Here is a 27,310-nt window from a genome sequence, read left to right on the forward strand (position 1 = left end):
CTGTCTCCTGCTGGGTTCACTTGGCCCCACTGAGCCTGCTGCAGTCCATCCCTGCACCGTGGCGCTAAGGCACGGCCAACCATAGAATATCAGGGTTGGAAGGGACCTCAGGAGGTATCTAGTCCAATCCCCTGCTCAAAGCAGGACCAATTCCCAACTAAAATCATCCCAGCCAGGGCTTTGGCAAGCCTGACCTTAAAAACCTCTAAGGAAGGAGATTTCACCACCTCCCTAGGGAACCCATTCTAGTGCTTCACCACCCTCTGAATGAAATAGTGTTTCCTAATATCCAACCTAGACCTCCCCCACTGCAACTTGAGACCATTGCTCCTTGTTCTGTCTTCTGCCACCACTGAGAACAGCCAAGCTCCATCCTCCCTGGACCCCCCCCCCCCTTTTCAGGTAGTTGAAAGCAGCTATCAAATCCCCCCTCACTCTTCTCTTCTGCAGATTAAGTAATCCCAGTTACCAGGCCAGTCCCAAAACAGGACACCAAGACCCCAGCATGCAGAGCCTCTACCAGGCCTGCCTGACTCGTTACCTACACAGTGGGTCACTTGAGGCCTGGGGGAGTTTCAAGGGAAGAGCTCTGGGAGACTCAGGTTCAAGTCCATGTTCTGCCACAGATTCCCTGTGTGACCCTGGGCAAGTCACTTGGTCTTGGTGCTTCAGTTCCCATCTGTACCCTGGCCATAACAGCACTGCCCTGTCACACCAGGGGGCTGTCAGGAGGCATACACTCAAACATGTGAGGGGCTCTGAGACTTCAGCGAGCGGGGGGGGGGGGGGCTGTAAGGCCTTGCCTACCTTACAGGGGCTAAGGCACCATAGACTCCACCTACAGGGTTGTCCAGTGCTGTAGGACCACCACCTCCCTGAGCGATGGCCCACTGCTTCCATATAATAATATATGGAGATATACCTATTTCATAGAGATGGAAGGGACCCTGAAAGGTCATCAAGTCCAGCCCCCTGCCTTCACTAGCAGGACCAATTTTGCCCCAGATCCCTAAATGGCCCTCTCAAGGACTGAACTCACAACGCTGGGTTTACCAGGCTAATGCTCAAACCACTGAGCTATTCCTCCCCCCTCTATCTCGATAGCTCTGTCTGCCCTGGGGGGTTAGGTTGGCATAGTGCAGTGAATCTCCCTCTCCCCTGAGTACCGGATCTACAGCAGCCTGAATTTTATGTGGCATCCAGGCCTACAGTAGTTAGAAGTAGCAGTGCCTCAGCCACTTGATTTAATAGAAGAAGGGCTGAGTATTAAACAAACACCAGGTAATTATGCAATCCCCGAGAGCCGAGCTCCTCGACCCTCCCACAAACAGCCTTTGAAGGATGAGTTTGTATCCCTGGGATGTCTGGGCCTTATCTTATTACATCTAAATGACACCCACAGTTCAGTGTATACGGAGGGTAGCTAATTCACAGCCTGGCTGGCCACCTGGCCGCAGAGAGCAACGTGAGGCCCGAGCCAGCTGGCAGCCGCATTATTGGTGCATGCGAGCGTGCCCAGCAGCCAGGTGACTGTGGGAGGAAGGGCTTGGGACTGGCAACAGGATAAAGAGCCTTTTGCTGCCCCCCCAGCTCTAAAGCGAGGGCAGGGCCGTAGTGACTGGAAGCTGAGGAGAAGCCACTCTGATGCAAGGCAGGGGCTGCCAGACTACGTCCCAGACCTGCTGCTCCCAGGAGAGAGGAAGGACTGATTGGGCCTGAACGACCCTCTCCCTTCACCTCCACGATAACACCCCTCAGCTCGTATAGGGGATGTCTACACTACAGGCGGAAGGTGTGAACTCTAGCTCAAGGAGCCATACCTGCGATCGAGCCGGTGTGTGAGAATTAGTGGGTAGCCACAGGGCCGTGGGGGGCTAGTTGCTCCGACTAGGTAGCTGTCAGAGACTGAGGCACCGACAGGGGGTGGCAGGCTCCGCATGCCATTCTCGCTTCTGCGGCTTCGCTCTTTTAGTGCACAAGCCAATCAGCGCCAGCGTGGGTATGGCTCTGCGAGCTGGACTGTATGCTTCCCCATGTAGCGGGCCCACAGACAGTGAGCTTCTCTAAGGGGCGGGGAGAGATATACAGGAAGGTCAGCACATTGCAGGTGGGGAAACTGAGGCTCAGTAAGCACAAGGGACTTGCCCAAGGTCACGCAATGAGGCAGTAGCAGAGTTGAACCCAGAGCGCCGCTCTACCATCCCAGTGCCCTAGCACTGCACCGTGCTGCCTGTTCTTCCTTCTCTCTCCAGCGCCTTGCCCAAGCACATTGGCAGGGGCTCTTGACTGAGATCACCAACTTTTTCCACGCTGGCTCCATCTAGGCTGGAGCTACTGGTGTAGCTTCCAGCTCAGGAGACATACCTGTGCTAGTCTGATTGGGTAAGTGCACTAAAAATAGAAAGGTAGCTGCACTGTGAGCGGAGGAAGGTGCTCGCTGCCCCCCGTACGCACCCAGGGTCTCAGAGAAGTGTGTATGTGCCCTAGCTAACGTTGGTGTGGTGCCTCTTCTGTTAGAGCACTAGCTCCAGCAGAAGTCTAGACCTCCCACCTAGCCCGTCAGATGGGAGCAATTTTCAGTTCCTACCTGCTTTGGTTGGATTCAAGGATGAAGACTTCAAGGTGAAATGGCTTCCCCAGCCACTTATCGCTCCCCCGAGCCCTTTCCTTCCTCTGCACACCGATCTCAGAGTTGTTCTGATCTCCATTCACCAGGACTTGCTAAAACTCAGGGAGCCTTTGGCCCACTAGCAGACATGCTCGGAGAGTGAATTTGCAGGTGATGCTTAAGATCCCAAATGCAGTGGGTCTCCCCTCCCATCCCCACCCACTTAAATTTTAAAGCATAAATAATGATCGTGCAGCCTGGAGCATGCATGATGGACAACGTTTCATCTTTACGAACGTTAGATTTTGAGCGAAAGCCCAGGAGCAAGAATGAAAATCATGCCGAGTTCAAAAAGCTCTTGCATCGCCATGTAGCGCTAATGCATATTTTATTAAGCCCCGTGTTAGAAAAACAGGCTGCAGAGAACAGGAGAGCCATCAAATGCCAACAAAGAGCAACTGAATTAATGCAGAGCACTATATATTCACAAGCTGCATCATCAGATCCTTCATCCACAAAAAAAAAAAAATTATTCAGAGGTAATCAAATCATTGCTATTGTGCACACAGATAATGCGGTCTAAGAGGCATATTTACATTTAAAGAGACACTGCCCAGGGGAAGAATGTTTAACAAATTCATAACTACATAGATTTCATGGCTATTGACTGTTATAAATTCTGTGCACCCACAGCATGCAGAATCCTAAATGGGGATAGGTCTCAACTGCATCTAAGCCAAACACACAACCCTTACATCCCCTGCTAAAGGAGAAAGCGGTTTTCGGTGCAATGTGCTACAGGCTGCATCCCCTAGGTGGCAGTATATCTCTTTGACACGTTAACGCTTGTGACTTCCATCCTCAGGAGGCAGTGCTGCAATTTTTTACCTAGTTTAAGGACGTATGCTACTGCTCTCTTCAAAAGCAGACCCCTATTTTGCAGCCAGCCCCGCTCTTGATAACGGGACAGGCCTGAATACCTGCATCTAAACAGGCCTGAATACCTGCATCTAAACTCCTTTGGAGTCCTGGAACCCAGCTCCAGGCATTGCAGTTTGATCCAAGCTCTCGTCTTGACTGCCAAGGGACATGTCGCAAGAGAGTATCCCAGCTGGCCTGCCTTTAATTTGGTATTTAAAAGAGCCCAGAAACTTCTGATAGGGGATGGATGGAAGTCACAACAGCTACAGCCCAGGGCCCTGAGAGTCACCCAGGGGAAAAAAAAGTTTCTCCCCCTTGCATACAGCTACTGCTGTACACTGCGCATCAGGCCTGCACTTTGGTTCTGATTCCAGGCTGCCGCTCTAAAGCATTCAAGATCTTTCCTAATTGGGCTTGCGCTTGGCAACTATCTAACCTTCCTTCTGCATGGCTGAAGTTAACGCCAGAGACACTTACCACCACTACCGCCCAGGAGATTCACCACTCAAGGTTGGACCAGGAAAGCATGCTGTCCAAGTAGAATGGTGTCCCAGCCTCAGAAAGGGGGCAGGTATTCACTAATCAGCCCACCAGCAATTAGTAAAAATCAAGGAACGTTCTTCTCAGAACAGGTTTCTAGCTGGCCAGACTTAGAGTGGCTGTAACCTCAATACTTTCCAGGATCAGTTTAGCCTCACAGTAAGAGCTGCCGTGAGCATACTGTTCCCTGATGTGATCTTTGCCAGATGAAGTAGCCTTTTTAATTAGAAAGATGAGTAGCACCAGATCCTGGCTTCACTCAGACCACATCCTAGTGGATTAGAAACAGAACTGAGAGCTTGGGACTCTTACATTCTAATCACAGCTCCCGCACCAACCTCACAGATGTCAAACCACCTCACCTCTGTGCCTGGTAACCATCTAGAAAATGGAGACAGCAACACTCCCCTGGCATAGAAGGGTTAGCCCATGTTCCCAGAGCTCTGAGTGCAAGCCCCATGGACATGCTAAGAGCGATTCTAAGCCTGCTTCTGCAACGTTTAGCTCTGGGTTTACATAAAGGGGGTGCTTGATTTTGAACAGTTTGTTTATCAGGAATTGTTATAGGCTAGTCAGTTGAGGGTGTGGGATGTACTTTCCCTTTAATCTGGGTGCAGAGAGGGGCCAGGAGTGATTGTCTCCACCCTTTGGTCAAGGGAGGGGCTCCTGGAGGTGGCACCCACTGGAAAAGCAATTCAGGCTGAAGTTAGACAGCTCACATTAATTTTGGTAAATTAACATGGTCTACTCCCTTTAGGTAGGTACATTTTCACCCCAGCTGCTCCTACTCCAAGCCCCATAGAAACCCCACCATGGTATTTGTACAGCACAGGTAGGTGTGCAGAGATCACTGCCTTTTGCAGGGCAACGGCTTCTGTAAGCAATAAGCTTTGTACTAGGCAGGAGAACAAAGGTCTCCAGATACCTTCAAACCCAACAGCTTAAGTCCGTTCTTTAAGATTTAGGCCTGGTCTACACGTCACCAACATAGCCATGCTGGTCAAGAGAATCGCCCCCAAACGGAAATAGCTACGCCAAGAAAAGAGGCCTAGTGCGGAGAGGCATCAGCTGAAAACGGGGCTTGTAGCAGAATAGCTTCTGGCCACTGGGGGACCCAGCGGAGGTTTTATACCAGTATCACTGCAGCCACACAAGATGGTTTGGCCAGTAATTAAACCAGCTGCACCTGCCTGCTGTTGACAAGAGTTAAGCTGAGCATGTGTGACAGACTCCTAGCCCGCGCTACTGCTGATCACAGGCCAGAGAGAATTTCACCATGACATTCCCATATCAAGCCCACTTCGTTCAGTTGAACCAGCTCTCTGGAGGTACTTCTAGACTCTGGAAGTCACCTCTTTGATAAACTCAATAGTTTAGGCACATTAAGTCTCCCACTGCAAGGCCAGTTTTCTAGACAGTTAATTTCAGGACCCTCCCCATGTCTGGAGCTCCACCATAGGGTTTTTGCATCAGGACTGGACAGTGCCCCAGCACTGGCCTTGCCGCTGATGCTGGGACAGCCTCGGAGACAGAGGGCCCCCAATTCATCATTGCTCTGCAGCACCTTTGAACTAGCCATGCTGGTGCAGAGCAACCCCAGAGAAGGTTTCCATCCGCTGAACTGCCTCTTGTGCCAACACAGGGAGGAACTGGGATATTCAGAGGACAGCATTGCCATTCTCCTGCCAAACAGTGGACTGGGACCCATCCTGGAGGAGGTGGGGGTGGTGCAGTAGTTTCATGTACTACCTTCTAGATATTTGCAGAGAGCCCAGCTTCGTACCCCAAGACCAAACTACAGCAGTGACCCTCACCCCCCAACTACTTTGTTTCCCAGCTACTGAGCCAGCCAAGCTCTGGGGCAGAGAGGAGCCAAACTGCTTTTGAAGTCAGGTGGAAAAAAAGGTTTATCATCACAGGTTCCAAAATATTAACATTGCATTTTATAAGACAGTTTAATCCACATTCACAGGGCAAAGTTGGCTAGGGGAGAAACAGGCATTTCAAAGCTGCAGCAGCCACTATGGAAAAATAGAAACTTGGTCCAGGAGTCAAGGGGCCCATTTATCCTAGGAGGTAAGGGGAAAGATCAGTTATTCCAGTTCATGCGCTGGCTGAGATCAGCAACAGAGACGGTGCGGTAAGCCAAGCACCAGCAAACCCCCCCTACTTCATTGGGAGCGCTCAGCACCTCTGGAAGCTTGAGACCAATACTTCAACACCAACACTGTAGGTTGCAACTTTTGGGATAACTAAGTCTGCCAGCTAGAGGGAGCAGCTGGGAAAGTTAAAAGTAACAGAGGGTCCTGGGGCACCTTTAAGACTAAGGGAAGTATTGGGAGCATAAGCTTTCGTGGGTAAGAACCTCACTTCTTCAGATGCAAGAAGTGACTTGCATCTGAAGAAGTGAGGTTCTTACCCACGAAAACTTATGCTCCCAATACTTCTGTTAGTCTCAAAGGTGCCACAGGACCCTCTGTTACTATACAGATTCAGACTAACATGCCTACCCCTCTGGGGAAGTTAAGTGACCTCACAGGAGGTCCCGATTCTCACCAATACCCTAGATGGAAGAGCTCAAATCAGGTGAGCCAATAGGACCAAAGTTCTAACAGCCCTGGTCAACTTCAGACAGGGCGAGTTGCAGTCAGTTGCTGATGGGAACAAGAGGTGGTAGTAATCCCGGGCTTGGTGTTTTGTAATCCTTTAAGCCAGGCATCTCCAAACTTTGGTGCATGGACCATTCTTCGAGTGCTGCTTGGAAGCCTGCCTGCCTATTCGACTGGGCTGCCTCTTTCCGCTGGTGAAGGAATACAGCTTTAGCATCTACAGGCAGAGCGTCCAATGTATTTAGCCGTTTTAATAGAGCTTAGCAGGTGGAAATGGAGGGCCTAGGACCATGTGACCAGCCAGCCGGCCCACCCACCAGTGCTCCGCAGGACACTGCGGGTCAATGGATCATTGGGGAACTAGGGCTTTAAACAGGTTGGATACAGTCACATCTAGTTTACCAGAGTCACTAGTGGTTTCAAGAGAAATTAATACAAAGCACCGGCAGTCAGTCCAGTGTGTGGGAACAAGCTGCGTTAGTGGGCACTTGGGAAGTGCACAGCCACTCAGAGTCCCCTTCAAGAGGGAGGTGAGGTGCATAGGTTAGGGGCCTGTCATCCAAGCATCTCCCACACTTGCCTCCACTGGGCTGGAAGGGTTGAGGGTCTAAGGATTATCCCCAGGGGGAAAGTCATGGAAGCAAAAAGTGTTGATGGGAATTGGCCACGGTCAGAGTGACTAATGGAGAACTGGGACTTGGAGCCAGGAGTCCTGACTCCAGTCCCTGCATGAACACGGAACACAGTTCTGCATGGCTTTCCTCTCTCACCCGATGCTCAAGTGGGCCTACACCATCTTCTCTGGCCACTAGAGACTGGAGCCGGATTCCATGTTGCCCTGCACTCACCTGAGTGGATCGGATGAGGGAGGTGATTGACCTTCCCTGAGTAAGACCACCCCACTAGCTTGAGCATTGCCAACAGCTGTTCAGCAGCTGGCACCAGGGCCTTGCTCAGCAGATGTGGTGGCTCAGGCGGTCAATGGAGCCGGCCATTTCAGCAGGTGGGAGTTTAGGACCTGGAAAAGGAGGTGTCTGAGCCCCCAACACCCTCCTGCCTTCGCAAGGCAGCCAAGGGAAGGGAGAACATCCTATAATGCTCACAGTATTGGGGAAACATGCTCTCAAGAGGCAGTTTCAGTAGCCCCCTTGCCCCTGTGTGCACAGATCCATCCCCCCTTGCCCCAGGAGAAAGCACCTGTGTGCAAGGGAGAGACATCCTTACCAATCACTTCAACCCAGTCACCGCCGCTCGCTGCAGCCGGCTGCTCCAGGGCGTCCCCACCACCGCCGCTCGCTGCAGCCGGCTGCTCCAGGGCGTCCCCACCACCGCCGCTCGCTGCAGCCGGCTGCTCCAGGGCGTCCCCACCACCGCCGCTCGCTGCAGCCGGCATGTTCTCGCCAGTCAGAGTCCCCTGCAGAGTCCAGGGCACACAGTCGGGCAGTTCAGAGTGGAGCTGGCAGCAAGAACTGGGCAGTTACATCAACACTGGGGTTCGCACCTGGGGCTCAGGAGAGTCAGTCTAAACCCACCCTAAAGCTTCATGCTTAGAGAGGAGATTATGCCTCCCCCGCCCCTGTTGAAACAGATACCAGCAGCTGGAACAGCTCCAGAGAACTGGCTCATTTCAGCTACTCCTGGCCCCATAAACCCACATCTTGCTCGGTTTACTTTGGTGAACTGGTAATCAGGGATAGGAGGATCCATGCTTTGGTCCAGTGCCATCATTAGACTCTCCCACAGCTAAGCAGAAGGCAAGATAATTCATCAGAGCTGCAGCCCAATTGCCTGTTAATCACACGGACGCTTGCAGAGTCCCTACACAAGGGGCCTTGCTTGCCCCCTTGCGTAATCCTATGGCCGTCGAGAAGGGCTCACTTACCTGCAGACTCTGCAATTCCTTCAGCACCAGGACCCCGTCTTTCTCTTCAAACTCCAGGTCGGTCTCGGTCTCGTTTTGGGACCTGTACTCCTCGCTGTCCGTCTCTGATCGCGTTGGCTGCGAGAGGGAAGGAGGCCCGTGCTGGTGAGGACACAAGCTTTGTGCCAAACTACATCCAGGAAGAGGAGCCGCAGCAAGGCCTAGAGCAGAGGACAATGCCCCAGCAGGAGCCCATTGCTCTCCGCACAGACGCGGCAAAGGGGGCAGACTCCCTTCAAAGGGGATGATGACTGGGAAGGGGGCAAAGGCAAAGGGCAGTTAGGCACTCAGGTCCCTTTGGCTTTTGAGGGGCATTGACTAATTGCCCTTTGTGCTTCCAGGAACCGAGTGGCTAGGCAGCAGTTCTGCAGAAAAGGACCTGGGGGTTACAGTGGACAAAAAGCTGGATAGGAGTCAGTGTGCCTTTGTTGCCAAGAAGGCCAATGGCATTTTGGGCTGTATAAGTAGGGGCATTGCCAGCAGATTGAGGGACATGATCATTCCCCCCTATTTGACATTGGTGAGGCCTCATCTGGAGTACTGTGTCCAGTTTTGGGCCCCACACTACAAGAAGGATGTGGAAAAATTGGAAAAAAAGAGTCCAGCGAAGGGCAACAAAAATGATTAGGGGGTTGGAGCACATGAGTTATGAGGAGAGGCTGAGGGAACTGGGATTGTTTAGTCTGCAGAAGAGAAGAATGAGGGGGGATTTGATAGCAGCCTTCAACTACCTGAAGGGGGGTTCCAAAGAGGATGGATCTAGACTGTTCAGTGGTACCAGATGACAGAGCAAGGAGCAATGGTCTCAAGTTGCAGTGGGGGGAGGTTTAGGTTGGATATAAGGAAACACTATTTCACTAGGAGGGGGGTGAAGCACTGGAACGGGTTACCGAGGGAGGTGGTGGAATCTCCTTCCTTAGAGGCAAGGGATGTAGCGTCAGACCTGCCAGGCCCCAGTCTGATAGAATCATAGAATCTCAGGGTTGGAAGGGACCTCAGGAGGTATCTAGTCCAACCCCCTGCTCAAAGCAGGACCAATCCCCAACTAAATCATCCCAGCCAGGGCTTTGTCAAGCCTGACCTTAGAGGTTTTTAAGGAAGGAGATTCCACCATTCCACTCATTGCATAAGCCACCACCTGGAGGCGTTGCATGCTTTGCAGCAGTCCGCTTGCCCCCAGCAGGGAGATCTCAGTGCTTGGAAAGGGACGTAGCATCCTGGGTGCAAGCAGTCACGTTAATGCGCTGGAGCTACGCCACGGTTCTGCGTAACCCAGCATGCAGGGACTAGCTCTGCCAAACAGCAAGTGCGTCATACCTCATAGGTAGAGTCTTCGGCCTCATCGTCCTCGGGCAGCTCTTGCTGCAAGATCTCCACCCAGGACTGCTGCTCCTCCAGAGCGACATCATCTTGTTTCCTTTTGCTCCCTTTGCCGGAGGGCCTGACTGGACTTTTTTGGATCTCTGCAAGAAGGCCACAAACAGCACATGGAGGCAAGGGTCACCACTGCCCAAGTCTGCCCTCCCAAAGGGCAGGCACAGACCCCAGATACTCCAGAGCAGGGATGGCCTAGCGGGTTTGCCATGTGACGAATAGGCCAGCCATATTTGGATAGCTTCACCCCGGTGACGGCTGGCCCTCAAGATGCTGGATCCCGGCTACGAGGCTGAGAGACAGCACAGGTGTGTCTTGGCTCAGTGTTGGACTGGCAGCTAGTCTCCCTCCTGCCCTGTCCCCTGCTTTTTGGGAAGCCTTTGTTGGTTCCCTTCCCCCTTAATCAGAGGCTTAGCTCAACTCTTGTGCTGGCTTTGGGAGACCAGTCAGAGCCAGGAGTGGTCAGTCTCCACGAGGATGGAGCAGGGTGGCATAGCTCTTCCCAGTAGGGGAAAGGGCTGGGAGAGATGTGCTCCTGGGGAATGAGGAATAAAACTGCCAAACCAGGCTTCATCTCATCCAGCATCCTATTGGACTAGCTGCTCCACAGGGAAGTGGAGGACACCCACTTCTGGGTAGTTCTAGAACCACCGGCTTCAGCATCAGAGCATCCTCCTAAGTGAGGCAGCCAGAGATTGGGTTTAGAGCCGAGATGATGGATAATGAAATTCATTAGACTCTAGAGTTATTGCCACAAGATCATTGAGGCCGAGGTGTTCCACAGGCTAGTTACACCTAATGTTAAATAAGGTAGATTTATTTACCAGTTTTAAAGCGTTGCATCCTAATTCCATTGAATGGTCCCTTGTTTTTGGTTACAAACCAGGTAACTAGAAGCACAGGACTGACCTCACGATCACTCATTTTTGCATCCATAGCCGGTCTTCTCCCTAAACTACACAGCCCACATCTTGTCACTCAGACAGAAGCCTTTCCAGGCCTCTGATCATTTGTTACTCATCTCGGAAGCCCCTCTAGTTCTGCTCCAAGACAGGGGGGACCGAGAACTCTAAGCATGCCAGGAGTACAGGCATGGATTTAGAAAAGGTTTTCAGGGTCTCTCTAGCTCAGAGGTTCTCAAACAGGGGGTCAGGGCCCCTGAGGGGGTCACAAGGTTATTACATGGGGGTAATGGGCTGTCAGCCTCCACCCCAAACCCCACTTTGCCGCCAGCATTTGCAATGGTGTTAAATATATAAAGAATGGTTTTAAATTTATAACGGGGGGGGGGGGGGCAGAAGAGGCTTGCTACGTGAAAGGGGTGACCAGTACAGAAGTTGGAGAACCACTGCTCTAGCTTATTCCCTAGGCAGAATAGATTAAGTTGACTTTTTTCCACCCCTGCCTCTGCACATTCAGCAGAGACCTGCCCACTGTGACACCCGGCTCTTCCCCAAGTCATTGCAGTTACTCGGGACCCTCTCAGATATTGGAAAAGAATCATCTGAACGATGCATCAGCCGGCATCTGTCAATGCCAGCTTCCACCCCCCCACTGTGCTATTCATTCCCCTGGCTGGGTTCGGTTCCCTCGGTCTTCTCCAGACTAATGCAGATTTTATCCCCCTCACTCCACTCCTTTTAATACACTAATGATCTTGGAAAGAGGGCAAGCTGAGCTCAAGGAAAGGATGCCCCATGTACTTTTCCCCCACACACAAGGAAGGGAGTCTTGCTTGCATAATTTAGGCACCTTAGTGTTGAGTCCCATTCGCTGGCAGTGGCGTTTCCCTGCAACAGGAACAGCAAAGCTAGCCGAACGTCTTCTGGGTGAGCCTGACACTAGCTGCATGACTCATGGGCCCGATGCGCCAGCCTTGCCTAAGACATCCAGCTCTGCTCCTCTGCCGTGAGACCCTCCTGCAAGAGGAAGGGTGACCCACCGAGTCTCCTAGCTAGTGATCGGGGAGCTGATGCTTTACCCAGCCAGCAACAGGGCAATGGACGTAGGTCCTGGTACCAGCCAGGGGAGCCAGTGAGGGTTTTAAGCAACCAGATACCTCTCCTCTGAGCTCACAGTTAGCTTAGCCTGACCTTTCCTCCAGCCCAGAGGAAGCAGTGGTTGTTTGGGAGAAGGTGGACTGGGGCCAGGACACTATCTGATTTAAGTAACTAGCCTCTCACATCTGCAAATGTAAGTTCAAATCCCACCTTGGAGCAGAAGGGCCAAGCGTCTGGCCTCAGCCTAGCCCCATTTGCAGTGTCACCACTATTAAGCCAGCACACTGTTTTGTCATGTGGGCTACCCAGGAGGGAGGGGTGCTGCAGGGCACAGGGAAGAGGAGCTGGCAGAACCATGCTAAGGTGATCGGCAGCTCCCAGCCATGGGGGCTGGACCAGCTCAGTTGGGGTTGCACAGTTTAAATCGCCAAGGATTCATTCCGATATTACAGCAGAGATCATTGCTGGGAGCTCCTGGCCTGCAGGACTCTTCTTCCAGCTGACCCTGTGGGACCTGTGACAAGGTTCCCACTACAACCCTGCCAAACGCCTCCCCTTCTACTCCAGGAAGGTCAGGGCCAAAGTTTTAAAGGGCTGCCTAGTGACTGTGTAGGTATTCAACGTAAGACCTCAGCTCCCGGGAAGTCCAGCCCCATTCAGGTTTCACACCAGGTACCTAAAGTAGAGCGTTTTCCCTAGAGCGTGGGTAGTTCCGCCTGACAGTTTGTGCCCCAGGAGCAGTGATTCAGCACGCATACACCAGGCCTGCTGCACGGCCACCTCACGCTCGGCAGCTCCCGGTCGCTCACCCATCCACTGCTTCGTTCCGTGTCGCAGAGCGGTCTTACCCTCAGGGATCCCACTCTGACCCATGCAGTCTGCCGGCAGGTAGCCGAGGGCACGCTGGAACCTGGCGGGGATGATGGTGAACAGGAGGTGTGCCAGTCTGCCGAGACGCTTCTTGGCGTGCCGCACGGGTCTGTCAGGGGAAGGGGCGCGATCATCCTGGCTGCCAATGTTCTCCACAGGGATGGAGGAGCTGCCCCAGGCCGACAGCTGGTGGAGGAGCCGGGCCTGAGAACAGGAGTTAGACTGTCAGAAAGCGTTCAAATCCGTCGAGTTGTAAAATCCCCCCTCCCCCTCATTGCAGGCTGGGCCTAGCGGGTGCGGGTTCGATTCCTACCACCTCGCTCACTGCTGCTCCTAGGGCTTTAGCCAGCCAGGCTCACCGCCATCCATCTGCCAAGGCCCTTCTACTGCCGAGGAGCGTCGCACAGGGCACAGAGGTGAACAATGCTCAGCAAGCCCTGGGCAGAGCTGCAATCACACGCAGGAGATGTGTTTCCCACCCACGCTAAGGGATTATTGCAAGAAGGCACCGAGGAGTTGGTATTAGGAAGCACTCGGTGCATCCCAGGGTCATTGGTCTGGCAGCCCGGCTCGCTGCGTTTCATCCTTTTCAGGGTCGCTTTTGCAGGGCACCTTGCCGCGATGAAGGGCTAGTTTTTAGCAGCTGGGGGAGAAAGGCAAGTGGCTTAGTCTCTGCCCATTTGGCACCTTAGTTACTCAAATGATTAGGGGTTTGGAGAGGGTCCCATATGAAGAGAGATTAAAGAGGCTAGGACTTTTCAGCTTGGAAAAGAGGAGACTAAAGTGGGGGGATATGATAGAGGTATATGAAATTACGAGTGATGTGGAGAAAGATAAGGAAAAGTTATTTACTTATTCCCATAATACAAGAACTAAGAGTCACCAAATGAAATTAATGGGCAGCAGGTTTAAAACAAATAAAAGGAAGTTCTTCACACAGCGCACAACTTGTGAAACTCCTTGCCTGAGGAGGTTGTGAAGGCTAGGACTATAAGAGGGTTTAAAAGAGAACTGGATAAATTCATGGAGGTTAAGTCCATGAATGGCTATTAGCCAGGCTGGGTAAGGAATGGTGTCCCTAGCCTCTGTTTGTCAGAGGATGGAGATGGACAGCAGGAGAGAGATCATTACCTGTTAGGTTCACTCCCTCTGGGGCACCTGGCATTGGCCACTGTCGGTAGATGGACCTTTGGTCTGACCCAGTCTGGCTGTAATTATGTTATTTCCCCTCCCACCACTCTCTCCACAGAGCCCCCTGGGCCCAGGGCTTAATTTGTAATGAAAGAGGAGCTGGGGCTCAAGCAATTTTTTTACTTCCATAACTAAGGCAGCAAACCCAGAGGTGCCAGGGCCTGGAACTGCCAGGCCCAGAGGTGCCAGGTCCCGGAACGGCACAAATTAAGCCCTGCCTGGGCTACTTATAGCCCCAGCCCTTCTCCCAGGAGCCTGACAATAGGAAGGGTCAATACTCCCTGCTTTCAGTTTAGTTCGGACACTAAATAGTGGCGGAGGGTCCCCAGATGGCTGCAGGAAGGGAAGCAGGGTGGGGAGGTATGGGGCACAGTTTCTTCCTCTCCCCGGCCACGCCACCGAACTTCTTCCCCACTCCCCATTCGATCGGATGGGTGTAGGGAGGGGTTTTAATAACATCGCCCAGGGAGCACACCCTGGGGATGGGGAGGGCAGAGAGGCCATGTTAATCAGGTGGTAGCTGCTTTTCTCCTGCCCCCACCTAAGAGTCACCGGTGCACACGCTCCTGTTGGAAGCGATGGCAGCCGAGTCTTGGCCAGCAAGCGCTCAAGTGCACGTGGCAGGGGGCCGGCTGCCTTTTCAGAGTGCTCACGACTGGCCTGTGGCGAGCCAGGCTGGCTGTGGTGGTACGCGAGGCCTCGTGGGCACGGGCTCTATGCGGAAGGGGAGCTGGCTGGGATCAGACCTGTGCCATCCCACAGGCTGTTAGAGACTCACTTGTCCTCCTGGCCAGAGCCATGGGAAGGGTGTGTGTGGTCAGAAGTATTTAAGGTTCAGTTCACTAGAAAAGTTTTGCCAGCACTGCTATGCCAGCCAGCCCACGCCCAGTGAGGACGCGGCTTATACTGGCATAGGAGAGCTTTCGTTGGTGCTACTGTCTCCAGACAGAGCCAGCCCTAACCAACACTGTCCAGTGCAGCGCTACCCTAGGTGGATTCAGCGCCCCATCCCATGGACTTCGGCTGGATTCTTGTCCTTGAGCGACAAACGCATTTGAAAATCCCAGCCATTGCCAATGCATGCCCGGGGCAGGGCGGGATGGACCCAGGCATCCTGCGAACAGGGCCAGACTCAGCAGGACCAGATGCCTAGATGGGGGGTGGGTACTGCTGAAGTCTCACCAAGCCAGCCCCACTCGCTGCTCACACGCAGAGCCTGCGTCCAGCTCCAGCCATCAGGCAGGGCACTTTGGGTGCGTCTACACTGGCGCCGAAGGTGTAATGGCAGCACGCCGAGGCATTCACACGCCAGTTCTGATTGAGCCAGTGCACTAACAGGAACAGTGTAGCTGTGGGGGCTTGAGGGTGGGCAGGGCAGGGCACCCAGTAAGTACCTAGGGTGGCGGGCAGGACTGTACTCAGGGTGCCCCGGCCCCTCGCACTACCATGGCTACACCGCTACTTCCTGTGGGCTAGCGCAGTCACAAGCTGGGAATTACACCTCCAAGCCCAGTGTAGACGCACCATTGGACTAGCTACTCCAGCCGCCCCCTGCCTTGGGGAGACGGTGCTAGTGCAGGGGAGGGCAAACTTTTTGGTCCAAGGGCCACACTGGGGTTGCAAAACTGTATGGAGGGCCAGGTAGGGAAGGCTGTGCCTCCCCAAACAGCCTGGCCCCCGCCCCCATCTGCCCCCTCCCACTTCCTGCCCCCTGGCTGCCCCCCTCAGAACCTCTGAGGCATCTAACACCCCCTGCTCCTCGTCCCCTAACCACCCCCTCCCAGGACCCCCCGTGCATAACCACCCGAGGACCCCACCCCCTATCCAAACCCCTGCTCTGACCTCTATCCACACCCCCACCCCTTGACAGGCCCCTCGGGACCCCACACCTATTCAACTGCTTCCTGTCCCCAACCCCATCCACACCCCCACCCACTGACAGACCCCCCTGGGACTCCCACACTTATCCAACCCCCCCCCCCCAACCACCCCCCAGAACCTCCGCCCCATCCAACCGCTCCCTGTCCCCCGGGACCCCCTGCCCCTTATCCAACTCCCCTGCTCTGCCCCCTTACCATGCCGCTCAGAGCAGCATGTCTGGCAGCCACGGTGCCCGGCCAGAGCCAGACACTGCCACGCTGCTTAGCAGGAGCTTGCAGCTCCCCCCCCCCCCGCCCAGAGCGCTGCCCATGCGGTGATGTGGTTGTGGGGGAGGGGGGAAGTGGGGGAGGGACCGGGGGCTAGCCTCGCCGGCTGGGAGCTCAAAGGCCAGGCAGGACGGTCTCACGGGCCGGATGTGGCCCACGGGCCGTAGTTTGCCCACCTCTGCTCTAGAGGAACCCATTTCACTGCCCGAGCCAGCATCCCCTCCCCTTTCCCAGAACAGGTGGCTGGGGACACTTTGCAGGAGGAGGCAGAGTCGCATGCCGGCTGTCTGATGGGCCTGGGATGAGCCCAGCCCAGACACACGTCACGTGCACCCAGCACTGCAAGCTCAGAGGAGAACTGCGATCACCGGGAACGAAGGCTCTGCAGGAAGAGTTCTGGTAAGGCCAGGCCAAGGCAGGAAGCACCACCCAACGAGGGGATGGGCAGAGTGTCTGCACTCGCAGGCCACTCATGCATTTGCCAGCCCACATCTCAGGGACATCACAGGCTGCAAGGCTCCTCCACCAGAAGACGCCTTGGCTTAGGAGAAGTGCACTGGGCTGGGAGCCAGGTGAGCACAGGCCTTGGTCTCACCAGTTCTAGTGAGCGCCAGCCATGTTTTGGTGCACTTCGCCTCGTCACCGGCTCAGGCCTCGTGCCTTTGCCCTGCTCCTGCCACCATCTAGAGAAACAGGAGACGTAACTCAAGGGCTGAGACACACCTTCCCCAGCACTAATCCACAGCCTTGTTTCTAGCAGAAGCGGACACGGATGTCGCTTATTGGCAAGTTAGCATCACAGGGTCTTGCACAAAACTGGGCCTCTATAATCCAGGAGCAACCCAGGGCTGAGCCGTGGCCGTCGAGTTTTGTTCCGCGCCACAGGAGAGATTTCACGCGAGCGGAATGACGCAATCGGCAGAGGGACGCCGCTTAGTGCAGCGCTCTGTCCCCCTTTAATGGAGGCTGCGTCAGAGAGAGGCGGGTGACCTTGGTGAACCGAGCCAGGTCTTTCAGCTCAAGCAGTGGAGAGGTCCTGGGTGCCAATCATTGGGACAACCGACCCAGGCGCACAACATTACACAGGCCCGTTTGTGAACATACCATATGCTCTGTCTCACAGCCAGACATCCGACCCTGAGCAGGACCATGGCTGGGGCCTGAACTGGGCAACTCTGACAGGGATAGTGCGGGAGTCTGAATGGAAAACTGCCATGGGAAAGGGGTGTGTGGGGGGGTACTCCCAGCCCTGATCCATCCCAGGGGGCAAGCAGTGCCAGGCCACCTACCCAGCAGATCCCACAGGAATATGTGGTGGCCATAAGGCAGGAGGGCAGAGCACTTTCCACAGCCCAGCCAGGCAAAAGACAGTTTTTAAAGCAAACCCTTCAAGTCTCAGCTGAGTAGGGACTAGAGCACAAAGCAAGGGGGTGAGGGGAGCAAACAGGAGAGCACCTGTCTATTGACTGCAGCACCAGGGGTGGGGTGAAGAAGTGAAAAGAAGCAGGAGCACAGAGGTACATTGGGGGGGAGAAGCTACAGGGCCTAAAACCAGGCAAGCCCCCAGCTCAGATCCACCAGCGCTGCCGGCAGCGGGGGAGTTACTTACCAGGGAACTGAAGAGCCCCAGCGGAGCAATGTGGTGGAAGAACCTGGCCAGTGAAGATTCAGAGCCTGTCCGGGCAGCTGGCGTCTCCTGAATGCATAGGAAGAGGGGTAGTTAGAAGAGCCAGACGCCCCCAGACCTTGCCCATCGCCTCCCAGGGACCCTGGCCCGTCACCTGGGAGAGCTCTCTTTTCTCCGGGCCAGCCTGCGGGGCCATGAGCTCAGTTTGCTGCTGCATGACAAGTGCCAGGCTGGTGTGGACAGAAACCTGGCTTAGCCCCACCCTCCAGCACCTTAGCTACATATTGGTTCTGACCCAGGTGCTCTGCGTTGTGCTGATGAGCTGCCAGTCTCAATTCATCAGCCCAGCTCCCCGCAGGCTTTGCCTCAGAGAATCTCAGGCTTGGAGAGGACCTCAGAGGAGGTCATCTAGTCCAACCCCCTGCTCAAAGCAGGACCAATCCCCAACTAAATCATCCCAGCCAGGGCTTTGTTAAGCCTGACCTTAAAAACCACTAAGGATGGAGATTCCACCACCTCCCTAGGTAACCCATTCCAGTGCTTCCCCACCCTCCTAGTGAAATAGTGTTTCCTAATATCCAACCTAGACCTCCCCCACTGCAACTTGAGTCCATTACTCCTTGCAGGGCAGAGCTTCCCCAGCTGAGGGAGTGGCCTTAGGGCCTTCTGGCAGGTGCTGGTTAGGAATGGGTGGCTGGAGAGAAGGGCTGCGTGGGGATGTGCTTTGGGCTGGATTCACCGGTGCTCTGCTCTCGGTGTGGACATTTCCCCCAGGTGATGCCAGCTTTGTGAGCTGCTGGCATTTCACACCGGCTTCCCTCGGGGGTGAATAGCCGCACACGAGGCTGGAGAATTGGGGCCAGCTTTGAAAGGTATTTAGGTGCCTAGAGAGGCGGAGTGGCACCTAGTGGGATTGACAGACTGGCCTTTTAGGCACCTAAATACCTTTGCAAATCGGGCCTTTGGAGGGTGCTGTTGCAGTGACTGTGGAATATGAATTCGTGGGGGGCCCTTTCCAGGTAGGGCCCAGAGTCCATTCTATGCCCAGCTGAGTCGGGGCAATTCTACCACAAGGGTTTTTCTCTGTGTGATTACTGCGAATACCAAGGCCAGTACCAAGTCCCCTGCCCGCGAAGGGCGCTAGAATGGGGAGATCCAGCAGAAAACTTGCTTTGCTGAATTCGCAGTCAAACAGCAGGAGAAGCTGGAGCCCCAGCGAGAGAGCCCCCCCGGCCCCTGCTAAAATGAGCAACTTCTCCCCTACATTTGAGCCAATAAAGATGAATGGGCGGGAAGGCTGTCTGGTCCTTTGAAACCTCTGCCTGATTCAGTTAGCGGCTGACAGCCTCCCCGTGACAGACATTCATGTGGTCTCAGAAAACGCCTCCCAAATGCTGCCTTGTTGCTGTGTATTCCCCACATCCCTCCTCCCATGTTTGGGGGGAGGGATAGTTCAATGGTTCGAGTATTGGCCTGCTAAACCCAGAGTTGTGAGTTCAATCCTTGAGGGGGCAATCTGGGGCAAAAATCTGTCTGGGGATTGATCCTGCTTTGAGCAGGAGGTTGGACTAGATGACCTCCTGAGGTCCCTTCCAACCCTGAGATTCTGTGCAAAAGATTTTAAACTCAGAGCTCTCACCACCCACTGTCTCATGCTGATCTCTGACTCCTGGGGAGTTCATGCTACCCACATCCCACTCCTGGGGTCACACTGAGAACCCCCCACATCCCACTCCTGGGGGGCAGGGTGTTGCACTGAGAATTCCTCCCCCCATGGCATGCTGACCCAGTGCCAGGCATGGGCTGCCACAGAGCCTGAGGAGCAGGTACCACACCTAGAAAAGGCATCGCAAAACAGTTCCCATGATTAATGACGTGTGCAGCTGCGTGCGCTGAGCTCTTAGGAGCAGAGAACGTGTCTCATGCCCCTCCCAGCTATGGGTCAGTAGGGAGCTTCCAGGTCGCCCAGGCCTCTGGCATCCTGTTTATAGGTTTGCTTTCCACTGAGTATCGGACACTGGCTACTGCCAGAGCAGGGGCCCAGATTCTCCATGGCTGTTAGCTGGGTGGAGCTATTTACACCAGCTCAGAATTTGGCCCCGAATCAACCAATGTGTGTCTTGTTGGTTTTAACCCCACACCCATCACTGGACCGTGTCTGGCCTTCTCCCAAGCCCTAGACGATAGCAGCCCAGCGGAACTGTTCTTCAGATCCTAGCCGTTTGACCCCTAGATCTGCACCCCTCTCCATCCCATTCCCCCCTGCACAGGAAAGGTCTCCACATGGCTCCGCCTTTCCCAACAGCGAGGGACAGATACTGAATTCAATGGGCTTTGGATCGGACCCCAGCTGAGATCAGGGCCTCACTGTGCTAGGGGCTGTATAGACACTTGGGTTGGCAACGTCTGTGACTTAATCACAATACTTGGTGTTTTTCTTAAAGCCCCAGCTCCTAGAGACAAGTGATTGGGGGAGAATCTAGCTTTTCTATACGTAAAGTAAGTTTCTAGCCCTCAGATTGCAGAAATTGCTTGAAAGTGTGACCGGTGTGCAACCTAAAGGCTGAGAAAGCAGAAGGCAAAATATAATACCCCAGAGGTATTATATTTTAAAGTCTCATGGTTGTAGGAAGGGCTGACTCATGATTTTTTGAACGTTTGGGGTGGGCGGTGCTGAGGGACAATCTAAATAGATAAGACTGACAACAGGGGGAGAACAGAAGCATCCGTATCTCCATTTTACCGATCGGCAGGGGCTTGTCCAGGGTCAAACAGCAGAGCCTGAAATTGAATCCCGAGTCCTTGGTGGGCGCCTTAGCCATAGATCCAGCAGTCCTGTCTTTGCCTTTGTCCCTCATTTTCGGGTTATAAAAGGCCAGCAAAGGGCACAGATGGGCCGTGAGTGCTGCAAGAGGATCTGTGGGCTAGGGGCGCACTACGGGCCCTTGCTGGGCGAGGGTGCCAAGACCGTGTGTCGGACTCTGGCACATCAGTTAAAGTACGCTTCGAGCTAGTGATGTTTCTCCAGCTCCTAGATCTGAGCCTCACGTTATCCTCCCACTGAGCTAACCTCCCCGACACTCCCTTGCTGAGTCCCACAAGAGCTGCAGGCCACATAGGGCAGGTGAGGAGCAGGACCCCAGCCCCACAGTGGGCTATTAGGTTAACATGGGGGTGTCGTTACGCCCCCTCCTTTCTCCAGCTGGACATTGCAGCTCGAGAGGGGTAACCCTGGAAAGATTAAGTCAAGCAACCTAGAATTCTGGGGCTTAGCAGAGCTTATCTGAAAGGCAGTGTGCAAACCCATGGAGCCAGTGGTGGTTGACACTTCCCACACCGGGGTCCTAGCCGAACAGTTCAGAGGGATCTGGGCCCATCTGGAAACTCTCCAGGAACAGCTGTCCCCATGGGATCAGTCCCACTGCTCTGCTGCCGGCTCAGATTAACCTGTACACAAGGAGGAGGGACAGCTCAGTGGTTTGAACATTGGCCTGCTAGACTCAGGGTTGTGAGTTCAATCCTCGAGAGGGCCACTTAGGAATCTGGGGAAAAATCAGTACTTGGCCTTGCTAGTGAAGGCAGGGGGCTGGACTCACGGACCTTTCAAGGTCCCTTCTAGTTCTATGAGATAGGAATGGGCATGTTTTTGCCTATGGGAATTGAATGTAGGTTCAGACTGAAGGTATTGTTTACACCCCAACCAGAGGCGTGACTGCAGCATGTGTAGACATGCTACACACCTGGATCTAGCCAGCCTGAAGACTATAAACAGTGAAGCTGCAGCGTCGTGGATTGTTCAGCTCCACCCAGAGCCCTGTGTCCATACTCCCCCCGGTGTAGCCCATGCTGCTAGATCAAAGCTAGCGCGGGTACGTGCAGGGGTGCTGCAGAATCCCCTCTGATCGCAGTGCAGACTTACCCCTCGCTTCAGTTTGGGGCCCAAATTCAGGCCAGTTCTTATTTCCTCTGCCCTGGGGTGGGGTCCCAGCTGAGGGCCTGCTCTCACTGAAACTCCCAGCGACTCTAGTGGCGCAGTCTTGGGAACTCAGCCCTCTGGAAAGCGCCGGCTGCACTAGAAAGGTCACCCGCGAGCAAATGGGCTGGAATAAAAGCGAGAAACAATACAGCAGACAGGTCTTTCTTAGGGCAGATTCAGCTGGACGGGGCTGTGAGCAGGGGCCAGCGTCCCCTGGTTACCCTGTGGAGCGTAGCGCAGCAATCGAGACGGTTTGCGTCTCTGCGTTCTTCACTCTGGTTCAAGTGCAGGAACAGAAGTACCGCAGCCTTTCCGCAGCTGTTCCCAGAGCAGGCTTCATGAGCAAACCCTCTCCCTCGGGGACCATCCATTCTGCGTCTCCGCCTCCGTGCAGGGAGAGAAGGATAAAAGACCCACCCCCTTTGGGAATGATTTCAAGGTCTCCCACACCTAGGGGGCCACGCCACTGTAACTGCCCGGCTGCCATCCCCCCCCAGTCATTCATGAAAGAATATTTTCTGGCTTTGTCGGATTCGGCGATGGCTGAGACAGCTCCTCATCTCTGGAGTCTGAGAACTCCCCCGCCCCCACAGAGAGGCCTCAGCCCCTCCGGCACTGCACAAAGGGAGAGAAATACAAGGAGTCGCTGAAAAGAAGCAATTAAAATCAAATCAGGAACTAAGAACAGCAAAGATACTAGCTGGGGTTTCTGGGCCAAACATTCGCAGAGCGGTGGCTTTGTAACTAAAGATCCTACCTGGCCTCGGCGTTAGCTTGGAAGCCTGAAGGGGTTAAAGAAAGACAGACAGACAAGCGATCTGACACTTAGACGAGCATTTACTTCTTGCTGTCCACATACACTGCCCCGCTTGCTCCCCATACCTTGTGCCTACGGGCCTCAGCCCTGGAAAAGCCAATGCTCTATTGAGTGATTCTTTCCCCCTCTTTGTATCTAGCAGCCAAGTGCTCTCTGCTTGCCGAGTGCCTGCAGCCCCCGGGGACAGCACCAGCTCCGGTGCTTTGCTTCTTGGATGAAGAGTTCCCCTTTGCTCTTATCCAAGCGGTGGCAGGAACCCATCTGTGTAAGTGGCCTCTAGACAGGCTCCACCTGAGAAGGCGAGTGGGAGCCGAGGTTAGGGGACTGGGTGTCCTCTCCTCTCCTCCCTGCTCTGCTTTGTATGGGTCAGCTGATGAATAATCGCTTGTTCGGAGAGAGCAGGTGCAGCCCTGGCTGTCTGGTAATAGTCATCACGGAGCGTCACTGAAGGGGGAGCAATCAGGGCTCGGTGGAGAGTATAAATGAGAGAGCACCAGGCTCCCGGGCACGGAGGAGAGGAGCCAGTTTATCTTCCGGCTTGAGATGTCCGTCTGGGAGCCCGCGAGGCTCTGCTGGAGCTCCCGCCACGGCAAATGCACCCGAGACGTCTTCGCTTATGTGGTGACGCCCGACCGCATCCCGCAGTTCATCATCCCCTCGCTGGCCATCCAGGAGGACCACAGACTCTTCAGCAAGGGGAAGGAGCAGCTGTGGAGGCCGGGCGCGGGGCAGCCCGAGCGGAAGGCCAGAAGGAGCAGCTCGGACCCCGCCATGAAGAACGGGCGTGCCCCGCGGGGCTCCGTGCCGTGCTGCTCCAGTGCAGAGCTGGCCGCCTGGGTGGCGGATATTCCAGACCCCGTCACCCGGGCGGCCCTGTCCCTGCCCCACTTGCCCAAGATCACCACCCCTTATGGTTTTGTCACCCTGCGGGAGAGCCCTCAAGTGACCAACGAGGAGGCCTTGTTTTTCCACTTGCACTTAGCTCCCTCCAGGTGTCCTGGGGCCAAGAAACACCCTGCCACCCAGGAGCAGCTGGGAAACTGCCAAGACCCCGAGGCACCCATCGCCCACACAGATGGTCGCTCCTGGAGGGGTGGCTACTCGACTGACTGCAGGCTGCCCGGTTCCCAGCAGCCCAGCTGCAAGGGTAGAAAAGGGAGCCAGGGCTGTGATCAACCAGCCATGCCCCCTTTGCCCAGAAGAAGTTCCAGTCCAGTAAGACACAGCCAGATCACAGACATGCTGGGGAGCGGAGAGGCAGAGGACACAGAGGGCAAGCAGAAGTCTCTGCCCTTAGAAACTGTCTGTCAGAGGAGCTACTCCAGCCCAGAGCTCCCTGCCAAGACCAAGAGGAACTTTTTCCAAAGGATCCTGAAGAAGCACTTTGCACACCTCAGACATCTCAAATGTAGACATTTTCCTCTGCACTGATCTTGTGTAACGGCCCCTAGGAACCAGGGCCTACCAGGGGGTGTATTCATTCCCCAGTGCCATGAAATTCTACCCTGTGGCTGGGAATCCGGACATAAACAAGAGCTCTGGACATTTTATTCTACCCTCAAATGTGAAAATGCTGCAAGGAGCTGGCTGAAGTGTGTGCACTGCTGCCTTCTGCTGGGGGTGGGGGGAATCAGCACTGCTCCACTGCGTGTCATAGGCCCTACACTGCCAGCAGTTCACTGAGATTCTCTTCAGCGTGAGTCCTGTGCAGGGAGATACCTTCTCTCCTTGCTGGTGTTGTGGCGTGCAGCCCAGTGACAGCGCTGCAGCCCCAGGGGACGGTAGATTTGATTGCAACGCCGTGTATCTATATAATGGTGGAGACTTTTACTCTGTGCACAAGTGCCTTTTCTCCTTTAGTGTCTGTCCTGGCGCTTGTGTATCAATAAAGTATTTTTGCACCAACTCAAATCTCCTGCCATGTGATGACTATGCCTTGCAGTATACAGCGGGTCCCTCTGCAAACGGTGCTACGGTCTCTGTAGAAGAAAAGAGAGTCATGTTGCCACCTGTTGGCCGAATGCAAAAACCACTGGCAGGGTATGCGTTAAGCACCTGATGCTGGCTGGTACATTTTCCATTTCTTTAGAACTTAGGGTGAGAGGGGGAATATTTTCCAACCTCAGCATGGTGGGGAAAGCCCAAGGGATGCTAGGAGTGGGCTAAATTTCAGAGGGTAAGGCCAGAAGGGGCCAGCAGATCACCTCGTCTGACCTCCTGTATATCCCAGACCGCCAGTCCCACGCTAAATCCAACAACTGGAATGAGACCAAAGTCTTATAGGCCGCAGGAGACTAGACTATTCTGTAGGCTGAACGGCTAGCGAATAAGACACTGGCCAGTAAAGTTCCCCTCCGGAAACAAAATGGCTTCCCTGCGTCTCACATTCTAAGCACAGTTTGAGTATCACCCAATTCGCGGCAGATATTATTATTTAGTTATACTGGGGTGATGCCTCACGGCCCCAGCCGAGATCGGGGCCCCACTGATGCGGTCCCTGCCCTGATTACCTAAAGAAAACATGGTGGAGAAGGATTGTTACCATCTTCCTTTTGCAGCTGGGCAACCCAGAGAGATTGAGTCCCGGATCCAACAAAGCCCAGAGGCACAAAGCGCCTCCACCCCGGCCACCCCGTGTCCCTGAAAGGCAATGAGATCTAGGTGCCTGGGGTGGGGGGAGTGGGAATTACCCCACACTTGCCAGGAAAGGGTTAATGCAGATTGAGAAGGGGGATAATTCCCCCCACAAGCCGCTGCTGAGGGGAATCAGGTGGCTAAGTAAATGCCCCTGAGGAGGAACAAGCGGGCTGGGACTATAAAGACAGGACATTGGCAACAAAAGGGAGGCTGCGGGGAAGTGCTCTGCAGTCACTCCCAGGGAGACGGGAGTCTGGGCAAGAGAGGCACGTTGCCTACAGTCACTCCCCAGGAGGAGGGGGTTGTGGGGCTGGCAAACCCAGAGCGGGGGAGAGCCAGAAGAGAAGCACAAGCGACCAGGGAGCTTTGCGAACAGGGGCTGCTAACAGGGAGTTTCGCAAGGGAGTTCTCCAGGTGAAGGAGGAGCAATACAGCAACCTTTTGGGGTAAGTGACTGTCTGTAGTGTGTGTTTGTTTGTGTTTGAGGGTTACTTGCTGTGTGCTGAGCTTGTGTTTGTCAGTCTGTTTGTTTGTTTTGGTTGTTTGAAGGACCGTGTGCTGTGGCTGGCAGTTGGAAGCTGTGAGCTTCCAAGGAAGGTTTGAAAGCTAGAAGCCTCTGGTAAGTGGCTGAGCCTTAATCAGTGGGCGGGGCATTCATACAGGCCAGGGCTTTATAAAGCAGCGCACAAGCGACCAGGGAGCTTTGCGACCAGGGAGTTTGGAAGGGAGCAGGAAGGGGGCAAGGGTCCCTTGCCGGTTCCATCTGTTTTCTCTTGATTCCCCTTAATACCTATAAAGCAACTACATTCTAACTGTTTGCTTAAACAACCCTTTCAGCTGACAGGGGGCTGCAGACGGGAGTTTGACAGAGGGAGGCTTACGATGGTTAGGAAGACCCGCAACACCTGTGCCAGCACTGCTACTGTCTCCTCCACCTGTGCCTGTAGCCAGACAGAGTGCCTAAGCATGGATGCCTCTACCCAGATCCTGGTGTGGTTTTGCAAAGACTGTAACTTGCAATTTCCACTTACTGATATCCAGGCTGGGGGGACCATCCAATGTGAAAGGTGCCTGCTGGTGGAATCTCTCAGGCAGCAGGTGGGAGAGCTACAGGAGGAGGTGGCTAGGTTGAGGAGCATCCGTATCCACGAGCAATTCCTCGACAGTGTCCATGTGGAGACAGCTGAGGTAGCTGTCCCAGTACACAGGACTGCTGATACACCACTGGTGGAGGAGGAGATGGCTCAGGGTGGACGCTGGCAGCTGGTTACTTCTGGCAGCAGGCAGTGCTCCACCCTTGCTCCGAACCCTCCTGCCGTGGTTATAGGTAACCGTTATGCTCTTCTTGATACAGGAAAGAAGGAATCACTCCCTACAGTAAAGGAGGAGAAGCCTCATACCCCTAAGGCTGGAGAGTCTGCTGCCACCACTGCGAATAGGAAACGTAGGGTAGTGGTGGTCGGAGACTCTCTGCTGAGGGGGACGGAGGTGCCCATCTGTCGCCCTGACATTTCATCTCGGGAGGTATGCTGCCTGCCGGGGGCCCGTATCCGAGACGTTATGGAGGCATTGTCGAGGATTATCCGGCCCTCTGACTACTACCCCATGCTACTCATCCATGTGGGCACAAATGATACTGCGCGGTGTGACACTGAGCGGATCAAGAGTGACTACAGGGCTCTGGGAGCACGGGTGAAGGAGTTTGGAGCGCAGGTGGTATTCTCTTCAATTCTTCCTGTCAAAGGTAGGGGCCCGGGCAGAGACAGATGCATCATGGAGGTGAATGCCTGGCTGCGAAGATGGTGTCGCCAGGAGGGCTTTGGCTTCCTAGACCACGGGATGCTATTCGAGGAAGGACTGCTAGGCAGAGATGGCGTTCACCTTTCGAGGAGAGGGAAGACCCTATTCGGACACAGACTGGCTAACCTAGTGAGGAGGGCTTTAAACTAGGTTCGACGGGGACAGGTGAGCAAAGCCCACAGGTAAGTGGGGAACATGGAGACCGGGGAAATGAGTCGGAAACAAGAGGGAGTGTGGGCTATATTGGCAGAGAGAAAGGAGAGTCAGGAAAA

The 27,310-nt window shown here is 54.4% G+C and overlaps 1 protein-coding gene across 4 annotated transcripts in view; it reads right to left on the reverse strand.

The window, feature by feature from the left end:
- Window positions 1–5,979: 5,979 nt before the first annotated feature.
- LOC128828764 (uncharacterized) overlaps window positions 5,980–27,310 on the reverse strand; it is an 87,212-nt gene continuing 65,881 nt past the window's right edge. For 2 of the 4 annotated variants that reach the window (XM_054013699.1, XM_054013700.1), the window contains exons 3-8: window positions 17,791–17,877; window positions 12,822–13,047; window positions 9,917–10,062; window positions 8,561–8,677; window positions 7,903–8,134; window positions 5,980–6,138 (exon numbers count right to left, since the gene is read on the reverse strand). In XM_054013699.1, the coding sequence (XP_053869674.1) occupies window positions 6,134–6,138; window positions 7,903–8,134; window positions 8,561–8,677; window positions 9,917–10,062; window positions 12,822–13,047; window positions 17,791–17,877 (813 nt within the window). In that variant the 3' untranslated portion in view covers window positions 5,980–6,133. Of the gene's footprint in view, window positions 6,139–7,902; window positions 8,135–8,560; window positions 8,678–9,916; window positions 10,063–12,821; window positions 13,048–17,790; window positions 17,878–17,962; window positions 18,042–27,310 lie in introns of those variants that run through there. The other 2 variants (XM_054013701.1, XM_054013702.1) reach the window with 2 other exon arrangements.

This window comes from Malaclemys terrapin, chromosome 24, assembly GCF_027887155.1.
Source record: "Malaclemys terrapin pileata isolate rMalTer1 chromosome 24, rMalTer1.hap1, whole genome shotgun sequence".
In the NCBI taxonomy this organism is placed as follows: domain Eukaryota; kingdom Metazoa; phylum Chordata; order Testudines; family Emydidae; genus Malaclemys; species Malaclemys terrapin.